The sequence below is a fragment of the Perissodus microlepis genome, chromosome 23 (genome assembly GCF_051167445.1).
Source record: "Perissodus microlepis isolate ML-2025 ecotype Zambia chromosome 23, ASM5116744v1, whole genome shotgun sequence".
NCBI classification, from domain to species: Eukaryota; Metazoa; Chordata; class Actinopteri; order Cichliformes; family Cichlidae; genus Perissodus; species Perissodus microlepis.
This window is the reverse complement of record NC_140482.1, coordinates 2429379-2440486: the sequence shown is the minus strand read 5'-3', so window position 1 is coordinate 2440486 and position 11108 is coordinate 2429379. Positions and strand designations below refer to the sequence as shown.

At 47.1% G+C, this 11108-nt stretch overlaps 1 protein-coding gene across 1 annotated transcript; it reads left to right on the top strand.

Moving 5' to 3' along the window:
• Nucleotides 1-4762: 4762 nt before the first annotated feature.
• Nucleotides 4763-10739, top strand: atp1b1b (ATPase Na+/K+ transporting subunit beta 1b). Its single transcript, XM_084921773.1, has 6 exons — nt 4763-4985; nt 6900-7028; nt 8431-8586; nt 8795-8979; nt 9120-9203; nt 9302-10739. The coding sequence occupies exons 1-6, from the start codon at nt 4892-4894 to the stop codon at nt 9560-9562; spliced, it is 909 nt and encodes a 302-aa protein (XP_084777899.1). The 5' UTR covers nt 4763-4891; the 3' UTR covers nt 9563-10739.
• The last annotated feature ends 369 nt before the right edge of the window (nt 10740-11108 follow it).

The window sequence follows — 11108 nt, the reverse complement described above, 5'->3', positions numbered from 1 at the left end:
AGACAGGATCATGTGTGCCGGAAAGGCTTTCAGGTGAATCCTACAAAATCACGCCTGATAAAGACGGTGTCTGTTTGTCCTCCGTTAGGCTTCATGATGAACAACAATCACCAACATATTTTCTTGATTTTTACTTTGTCATTTAAAACTTTAGCCTCAGCAAGTAAGATGAGCTGCCGAGAATCACGCTGTCTACTTCAACAGACATGCTCATAATTTGCTCAACAGCGATGCTCATTTCCTGTGTTTATGCGGTGGAGCTGGTGTGAGAGTGAGGCTGAAATCAGAGAAGCCGGGCTTGATGGTTTTCTAATGATAGAGCCGGCTGTCTGACAGCGACCACGCCTAGATTTCTGTCAGCTTGTGTACACAGTAAACATGTGGTGTAGTAGTCGGAAGGGTGGAATCAAGGTGAAGCGAGTCTTTCCGACTCGAGCCCACACTGGTCCCGTTTCTGTGATATGCATGAAAGCACCATAAGACGTGAGGCACCTGCTACATGTCAAACCTACACAATGTGAACTCGTTTCCATGATCAGACTAAGAGGTTCGGGTCAGGGTTCAGATGAAGCACGTAAAGCAGGATTTAGGAGGACCTGATGTTTTATTCACATGTCATGATAGCACGCTGCACAAATACCAGCTTCAAGCCCAACGACATTTCCACCTCCTCCTTTGTTTGGACTCTTGTGGTGTTCGTTGCTCCTTTCTGTTAATCTGAGGGGATGTGGACGTGTCGGCTTTCTTTTAGATTGTTCTGTCTTCTTCCTGCTTAGCTCTCAGCTGTCATAAAGACATTCGCTGCGCTCACTCTTAAACAGCCAGCAACACGTCGCACCGGTCCCACTGTCACAGGCTTCAGGTGTGCACCGTGTAAAAGTCTCGACTGCAGTCATACTGAGACGAACCAGGTAACGTTTGTTTGGTTTCCGCCACCACTCAAGTCCACACATGAATGAATAGGCCTGCACGGGACGTGACTGGGTGTGTCTCTCGTGCACCTTGTGTTGCCCGGCTTACTGTGCCCAGTGTGAACATCACATGTGCCTTCAGCTCATGGACAGTCACCCAAAATCACCAAAGGCTTTTACAGTGGTGCAACACAAAAAGCAGTTTAAATGATGATTTTATTGATAAAGGGAGAAAAGCTCTGCAAATCATGAATGAACTGTGATCAACCACATTTGTTGGAAGGCTGATATCAGCAGATATTGAAACTTGAGAGCCATAATTCACAAATGGGGAAAACTTGGAACAGTGGTGAACCTTCCCAGGATTGGCCGGCCTACCAAAATTACTCCAAGAGCACATCAATCTCTCATCCAGGAGGTCATGAAAAAGCCCAGAACAGCATCTAAAGAAGTGCAGGTTCACATGTAAAGGTCAGAGTTCATGATTGAACAATAAGAAAGAGACTGGGCAAAAATAACCTCCATGGGAGAGTTCAAGGAGAAACTACTGCTGACCAAAAGGCTTTTCTCACATTCTAGATGATCCCCAAAACAAGAATATTCTGTGGGGTGACGACACAGAAGCTCATCAGCCTGACTCAGCCCCCACCTCCCTCCCCCACTGGCACCAGAGCCCCACAGGGCTGCGTTCTCAGCCCCTACTTTACACCCTGAACACACATGACTGTACACCAACCCATGCAACCAACATCATCGTCAAGCCCATAGCACCACCGTGGTTGGGCTCATCTGTGATGGAGATGAAACAGAGCAGAGGGGGAGAACTTGTCCCACTGGAGCTCAGAAAACAACCTGAAGTTGAACATTCTTAAAACAAGAGGCCTCATGACGGACTTCAGGAGGCACAGACAGCTCCACTCCCTTCTTTTTATAAATGGAAAACGGGTGGAATCTGTCTCCACCTTCAGGTTTCTGGGCACCCAGATCTCCATCAATCTCACCTGGACCCACAACACCGTCCTGGTAAAGAAGGCACAGCAGTTACTGCACTTCCTCTGTGTCCTGAGGAAGAACAACCTGTACCGGCAGCAGCTGCTGGCTTTCTACCGCTCCTCAGTGGAGAGCGGCTGTCCTTCTGCCCGGGTGTTTGGTATGCAGGCGCCACTACTGAGAACAGGAAGGCTGCACAGAGGGTAATTTGCCATCCCTGGAGGCCATCGCCAGATCCTCCATTCTCAGAAAAACCAGGATCATCACAGCTGACCCCTTGATCCGCTGCCCTCTGGTTGCCCTCTCAGATCAGTTAGGTCCCACACCTCCAGACTCACTGACAGCTTCTTCTAACAGTGGAGTACCCATAATTTAGTTGTACATATACACTGACAATAAAGGGCTATTCTATTCTATTCTATTCTATGTATTGGAAGTGCTTGATTCACTTCCCTCTATCACAGCGATGCCTGTAGACATGAGGTTTGAATACCTGCCAGTGGTCCATACGGAAACAACTAAACGTTGGCTGTGACAGCTGACTTTAAAGGATAAAGCGCTTTCGTTCCATGTTTTAGTCCTGCCCTAAATCCATGCGGTGACTCAACATTAGAACATATGCTGTCCGCTGTCTGACTGAAAGCTAGCTTTAAGACATGCAAGTTTTAGTAGCTTTTCCCTTACAAATAGAACCTGGCTGGTGCAGCACATTGGTAACATCTCCTCCTGATCGCTCCCTGCACATCTGCCAAATGTTTCATACAATTATGACATAAAAATCTGGGACCAAGATGTCCTCATAGCAGCATCCCGAACATCCCGTTACAGTCTCCGTGCAGTCTGTGACTCCACATCAATCTGATAATCACTGCACAGAAAAATCGTCGAGCTTTAGACACACGAGACCGATTAAAAGCAAATATTTTTCTTCTTGTCTTGTGACGGGTTGCACTGAAGCAACTCTTTTACTAGCTAGCATCATGCTGGGAAATACGTGAATATAAGGATGAAGTTTGCATTTTGAATGGGTTTTACTTTGAAATATGACTTTATGTACTCTGTCACTGTGTGTTTGCGCGCCACTTTTGTAATTATTGTTGATCTCTGGCTCTTTTTCACAGCTTTGTGTTTGTCCTGTCTTCCTCCCACAGCAGCCTGGCTGGTGACAGTGGGAAGTTTTTCCTTCCCACTGTCACCAAGTGCACACTAATTGTTGGGGTTTCTCTGTATTATTGTAGAGTCTTTTATAAATATATAAGGTAATGACTGATAATTAATATTGAAGTCCTACTTTTTAGGACTGGCTCATATTGTTTATACATATTTGTCAGCGAGCATCACCAGTTCCTGCCAGGTTACAGCTGATTGAGCAGATTTTAAAAACAAATCTAATATAAGGAGGAGTCCAGCAAGACTGTAGCTTTATCATCTCTTAAGGAAAATAGGCTAAATGATGAAAGAGTTCTCCACTCCTCTTACTTAAGATAAATATCACGCTCAGCATTGGCAGGCATTCAGATTTCTTTGCTCCAGTGGACTCAGGCCAAAGCTCTCCTCTTCCCATATTTCCTTGATCCATTGATCGTGGCTTTTTATTAGTTTGTATTATTATTTCAGAGGTGTTTGAACTCTGAACTCTGATTACTTTGAGTTTTCTACATCAAAGTTTAGGCTTAAAGCCAGAGTTTGTTAAAGCCCTGATCATCTCTGTGCTACGCGGTGGTTAGCATTGATTAACCATGAGGAGGTTTTGTTGTCCAAAGCAGGCTTACCTCCCCATCAGCCCTCCATAAACATCAGTGTGTGGACAGGGTGATAGTGTCGGGACAAGGAGAAAGGGTAAGGGACTTGACTTTGAGCAAGAGGTCAGGCAGGTCTTTCCATCGTGATAGTGTCACAGAGCCGGACAGTGTTGGTGGCTCAATATGACTCATCTTGTCCTTGAGGTGATATTTAAAGGTCAAAACCAGCATGTGCACAATCCTGACCAATCATACCTACACACAAATGTTTATATTCAAACAAATGCACATAGCTGAAGAAAGCCAGAGGGCAGCACACTGCTGAGTGATTTCACACACACACGACGTAAATATGCAGAAGGCTGGTGAGCTAATGGTTTCAGGTTCAAACTGACTCATATTTTTACTGTTTCCTAACTGAATTCACATCCATGCTGTATTATTCTAAAAGGTCTGAAATGAATGCTTCATACTTTGATCTTAGGGAGAACATCAGATTACTATGACCCTGGCTCTGAAACGCCCTTGAAGGCAGCCTCAGAGGGCAGGATATGGTATGTACAATGCTAAGTTACTAGAGCCTATTATCCCCGAGGTGTGTGTGAGAAGGGGTTCACTGCACACAACAGGACACCCACCAAGTTAAAGTGGGAACAGGCCTGAGAGCGAGGCCCACAAGCTTCCCCTGAATGCGCTCTGTTTCGCTGGTGAAGGGGATGAAATGACTGTATTGTTTGCACCATAATGACTGTTTAGAGGAGCCAGCGTGTTTGAGAATTGCAGGTTGCTGCACTGTAATCTCGCATTAAGGATGTGACTTGTTCCCATGCAGTGACTTCATGTGAACATGGTGAAATGGAAATCCTCAGAACATCGCTGAAGTGTTGAGTGTGTGTGTGTGTGTGTGTGTGTGTGTGTGTGTGTGTGAGGGAGGGAGGGGCTAAGCAGGCTATGGTTTTTGTAGAGTATGTACAGAACTATATGTCCACTTTTTTTTTAACTTTGAGCCCTTTCTGTCGGTCTGTCTCACGTCAGAGTTACGCACACTCGGTGTGCGGCCTTTAATTGGTCAGCGCCGCTCCTCCCTCCTCCTAGGTAAACTGCTGGAGTTTCGGGCGGAGTCAGGGGCGAACGCTTATATTGGGGAGCCTGAGGGAGGACTGCGCTGGGTGCCTCTCGGACAGGCTGGGAATTGGTTACAGCACGCGGAGTGTTCTTCCCCAGGACGACTAAAGGAACTATAGCAACATGCCCTCCGATAAGAAGGACGATGGTGGATGGAAGAAGTTCCTGTGGAATTCGGAGACAGGGGAGCTGCTCGGCCGTACCGGGGGCAGCTGGTGTGAGTATTGGGCAGACTGGGGAAACGCGCGTTCACGGCCGTCTGTGTTTCCAAGCACCTGTTTGAGCCGACTTTCTCTGGGTGTCTGTAACTAACACACGGCACACAACTCCCGAGCTGCCGCTGAGCTCATTCAGTGAAGCAGGCTCGTGATGTTTGTGCTCGTGCTGTCCGTTCAGGGAGCGCGTGCGCGCTGCAGTGAGAAGAGCCGGTGCTGCGCGCGCTGTTTGGAGCTTAGAGTCGTCCGCACTGGCTGATTGTTGTCGGGTAAAACGGTCAAGGTGTCTTTCGGCAGGTGCGAAGCGGGCAGGCAAAGGGTTAAAAATGCATCAGAGTCCAAGGTGAGCCAAGGTGAAGGAGCCAGGCTCCGGGCTCCGCTCAGGTGTCGCTGTAGTCTGAGGAACAATGCGGTCATTAAGTTGTCGACCTTTCTTCTCCCGTTTCTCGGCAGCGGCAGTGCGCATGTCTTTGCCCCTCGTGTGAATGTCACCGCTTCATCTCTGTGGACTCCCGGTACAGTCCGGTGTGTGCTCGGTTTGGACCCGAGCTGAGCGGGGACTACGGTTCGTCCTTCTCAGGTCATCGCAAAGTGCTGATGCGTTTGAGTGTGTCATGCGCAGTGCTGCGATAGCGGCACCCGTGAGTGTGCACGTGAGCGTGCACGGTTTAATTAAGGAGTTTAAATCGCTAGAATCAGAGTTTTCCAGCCTCGGCTGATTCTTCCATAAGAGGTGTGTGTGTGTGGTAACTGAAGTGTGTGTCCTACAGATGTCCTGGCGCTGAGGGCCGTAGTGCCCGGAGGATGCTGGAGTTTAAGATGCCCTTGCGGGTAACGAGTTCCGGTAAAATGTCACATAACGGGTCCAGGTGACCTTGTGACACCGTGAGGACAGACGCGTGCACCTACACCCTGCAAGCAGCGAGGTGAATCGTGGCTGTGGGGTTTGCATGACTTTGAGCTGCTGGGAATAAACTTCACAGTAGGATAAATGGATTCATTCGGGGTTTGAGTTGCAGTGTGTGCTGATGAGAAGGCTGAAGTCCTGTGAGGACAGTGACCGCTACAGACAGACTTTACAGGATCGTGTTTCTGTGTTACTGATACAGGAATGTAGTTGGGAAACTTTTGTGAGCCTCATTCCGAGTTCACTCAAACTCCTTAAGTGTGTTTTACATTGATGTTTCTATAGAAGTGTTGGCATGTCAGATTTAAAGCACTCATTCAGTGGCTGGGGAAGTGTTTCCCCCCCTCAGAGTGACGCATGGCTCTGCAGTCATTTTGTCTCATCTGTGCACACACAGCAGCTCCAGCCACTCATTAATCTAAATGAATCTGGAGACTCTATTATCAGCCGGCTTACTGCAGCTCTGTCAGGTCAAAGGTGCTCTTGAAGCTGAGGTTCTGCTGTCACTCGGCTCAACTGAGTTTTTTATAACAGCTAATTTTAGTGAAGTCTTGTGAAAGTCTCCTTAGACGGAGACAAAGTGTCTAATGCCGTAGCTTTGCTGTTACCACGTAACAGTGAGACGTTCGCGCGCTGTCTTACTGTGACCTTCCTCACCAGCACTCGTGTGTCCTGCAGGTTTTGAGGCTGTTCTTGTTGTGTTGCTTATTCATTATGTGCTGCGTCTCATTAATTCTACCAACAGTGGAAACCAGTCGCCTGTGCTGACTCAGCTTCTGACCTTTTCCTTTTTGGTGACCTTGTGTCTGTTTTCTCATTAGCACTGTAGTTTCATTCTGAGTCATAGCTGTACAGTCCATATGATTAGTCTGAAGATCATGTAACATATCATCTGCACCACCTCTAAAATATTGATTCCAGTCAGCAGTAACTAACACCATTTCCTCCATGTTCTCAGCAGTTTTAACTTTCTCTGTGCTGACACTCTTTTTCCTTTTTCCCCCCACAGTCAAAATTACGCTGTTCTATGTTATATTCTACGGCTGCCTGGCTGGGATCTTCATTGGCACCATCCAAGCAATGCTGCTCACTCTGAGTGAATACAAGCCCACCTGGCAGGACAGAGTTGCACCCCCTGGTAAGAGATGGAAGTCTGCTGATCTTCTTCACAGGATGGCCAGTTAATCTTTATTAAGGGTCACATGATAAACTGGGACTGTTGTGGAGGCAGCAGCAATGAGCTGAACTCGCTGTCTTTATAAAGTGCTGCTGGTAAGAAGAGATGTTACAATGTTACAGTTTTCACATGTGAGACTTGCACAGTAAGAACTCCAACATTTTATCACGATTTAGTCAACATTCCCAAAAACCCTTTGACAAAATTCCCACTTATTATTCCAACATTTCAGGGTTTAACTTTGAATAGAGAGATTGTTATGTTGCTTGTAGTTTAATGACGTCATCTGAAGTTTTTCTGTTGTTTTCTTGATCAGCGAGCGATATCTAAGGTGTCTGAGGTGCAGATGTGAAGCACATTCACATACAGTAACCACAAAGCTGGACATCACTTGTTTGACTGCTTATGGCACACATAAAAAGACTTTTCCAAATCTGAAAGTAGCCTTTAAAGCACCTGTGCTCAGTCTGGCCTGCCTGACGTTGTTGTGGAGATGAACTCGCCGCATAATGGCCCCGCTGCCTCTGCTGTGTACACACCACGGCTTGGTTTCCATGACAGAGAGGGCCAGCTGTGTGTGTGAGACTGTGTGACAGACTGAAGCTGGGGGCAGTTTGCTTCTTTGCATCCTCATCGGTCTTCAGCTTAAGTCGTGTAGCGAGCAGGTGATGTTACACACGAAGCACACACTGCTGTGCGGCCCTGCGTTTAGCTTTAAAATCACTTATCAGCTTTCATATCCAGTCATCATCGCTTTCATCCGAGTCCCAGTTCAGACTGTATTCAGCCCATCTTAGCACAATGACCGAAAGCCGAGGGAAACACTATCTGTCCCTCGGATGCGCTGCCGTGAGATCGATGTTGCACTGATTCTGCACAAGTTGGCAGCAGTGTGTGTTTTCACTGTAACTCTGAATGTCCGGTAGCTTTAAAGGTGGTGCTACTGCCAGGATGCCTGTGAGCTTCTGTGACAGCAGGACTGTCTGTATAACAAGAGTTTATTGTGCTGGTGTCACTGATGATGAGCAGCACTGAAAGTGCAAAACTGCAGTTCCTTCAATGGCCACCTGAGGCTGTAAAAGCAAGTCAGTCCTATAAACACGTACAGTCTGTGCACACAGTCTCATACAGCACTGGAGGCACCAGGCGGGGCAGCTTTGGCTTCAGTGCCATTAGTCCGGTTAGCCGACACCCAGCTCCACCTGTTGAGCCACTCGTCTCCGCACTCACCTGATCTATCTATAAGCATTATGTGAATATGGCGTCTGCCTCCAAAGTCATTGGATTTGAAAACCGTACTGGGTGACATCACAATAGTTGTTAATGTTGGCGATAACAAAGGGCTGTGATTGTGCACCTGCAGGCCTTACACACACCCCACGGTCAGATAAAGCTGAGATTGCCTTCAACCCCAGAGCCGTGGAGACCTTCCTGCCTCACACGAAGGCTCTGAGGGAGTTCCTGGACAAGTACGATGAGAGTAAACAGAAAGACCAGATGAAGTTTGAAGACTGTGGAGGTAAGCGTCACTTGAACTAGTTTCTACTGGAAAATAACAGAAATGTGATTGCAAACATGAAGTACTGTTGTCCTACACATCTGTGCATTACCACTCCGCTGAGCTTGTACGTGATGGTTTGGGATCCTTTCTATCACTATGATAGATGCCATGTTGGACCTGGAAGAACCCAACTTTAGGAAACGTAACCCTTTACTTGTTCCTCTAGATCAACCTGCAGACTACAAGAACAGGGGTGACTTGGACAGTGATGTGGGTGTCCGAAAGGCCTGTCGCTTCACCAGGGCCTTGCTGGGACCCTGCTCTGGCTTGGAGGACACCGAGTTTGGTTTCAAGGAGGGCAAACCCTGTCTGATTGTGAAGCTGAACAGAATTGTCAACTACCGCCCGCGGGTAACTTTAGCCTTCTTTTGTTTACTTGGAGACCAAAGCAGTGCAATACTTAGTAGAAAAGTGAAAATGTCACCTTAGTTGTTAAAGCCCAGCAGCGGTCGGCGCTCATACGGTTTGGCTAACTGGTCTTCTTTCTTTAGCCTCCTACCTCTAATGAGAGTATTCCTGAGGAGGCTCAACCCAAGGTGCAGCCCAACGTGATCCCCATTTACTGCACCAGCAAGGTACGCACAGCCCGCACAGCCCGCACGCAGCATGTAGCATGGCGTCGTTCCTGCTGTCGTCTGACAACAAATTCATGTATGCACGTTCTTTCTTCCAGAAAGAGGAGGACGCTGATAAGATCGGAGAGATTAAGTACTACGGCATCGGTGAAGGGTTCCCCCTGCAGTATTACCCCTATTACGGCAAGAAGCTGCACCCGCAGTACCTGCAGCCGCTGGTGGCGCTGCAGTTCACCAACCTGACCCGGAACACTGACCTCCGCATCGAGTGCAAAGTGTTCGGAGATAACATCGACTACAGCGAGAAGGACCGCTACCAGGGACGCTTTGAGATCAAGATCCAGGTTGAAGAATCATGACCGCCATCAGGCCCATAGCACTCCCCCGCCCCGTACCCCTGTAGTATCAATCAGTTGTATGAGATGAGAGGGGCAGGCTGTAGCTATTAGCTCGTGTTGGCTGAGTGAAGGGGAAACGCTGTTAGGGACTGTTGTGTAATCTGTCTGCTTTCATCACTTGCTTCTGTATTTCTGTCTTAGCCTTAGAATCAAATTTAGGGGAAAGTAGCAATAGGGCCAATGAAAATATTTAGTGTGCTGTAAATGATACCTCTAAACAAGCCATGGGACATTTCCACGGAGTCTGTGAGCGCTGCATAGCGAGCTGTCTGTCCCCTCTGTGTATCGCTGCCTGTGTGGTTTTAGCAGCTAGTTTTTTGGAGTGTACAGATCTGGTCCTTCCAACCTCGTCTTACTGTATGAGCAAGCTTCAGCAGTGCCGGCCATGAGTCTCAGACATGTCCTTAATAATAACATTAATAATAAAATGGTTCATAGCTGTGATCTATGTAAGGAAAACGCTGCACTCCAGGAAACCTCTCCTCTTTATTTCTTTTACAGCTGATCATGGGAGACCTTAAATCGTTCAAATGTGTGATTGGGTTTTATTTGTTTCATGCCTTTAACTTTTGATTCTGCCTTGAATGTAGACTCGTGTTCAGTGTGTTAGACCCTGGCCTGTTATAAGGGCGACGGTGCTAACTAAAGGGTTTGTTTTTGTTTTGTTGGCAACTCTCTGAATGTTTGAAACCATGAAACATGTTGGAAGAATTTTATATTTATGCAGTTGTACATTTTATTTCTTTGCAAAATATTGTAATGTATAATGCAATACCAAAGTGATGAGTGTAAGAGAGTCTTTATCAGAAGCAATGCAGTATGCCTTTGTAGGGTGTCAGCGTCTTGCCTTGCGACCTTTAACGGTTAACTCTGAGTTTATGTTCTGGCCGTGAATGTAGGCGAGTGTGTAACGAAGAGCTAACAGGCGGCTAACTTCCACAGTCCTGATGTCCATGCATTTGTCCAAAAACATCGAGTTCACGCAGAGCTCTGTGGCTTAGATGAATGATGATGTTGGCTTTAATATTCTGTAGGATCTCATGTTGATGTGAAACATTCGACCATAAATTTACCTCCAGTCAACTTTTCATCTGTTCATTTAATCAGATAGAAACCAATAAAGTCCGACTGGACCTTCCTCTGGTGTCGTGCTCTTTTTGTCTGTTCTCGTGCCGGCGTCAGATTTGCATCATGTGTTTGCCCGCCATCCCCAACGAGGGGCTCTGTCCTTCCTGTCTGGAGTCCACGTCCTGCAGCTCAGTATAAAACCCTTTATACTTCGTATCATGCTCGTAATGCAGTAGAGCGTTTACATACTACAGGGGACAGAGACTGATAGTTAATGATTAAACAGAGTGAAGGAGAAACGGCCAGTGCATCATGGGAATCCCCCTAGCAGCCTAGAGCTATTGCAGCTAGCTAAGGGAGGATCCAGGGTCGCCTGGTCCAGCTCGAACTATCGGCTCTATAAAACAGGAAACTCTTGTCTGTGTTATTCACTTCAACT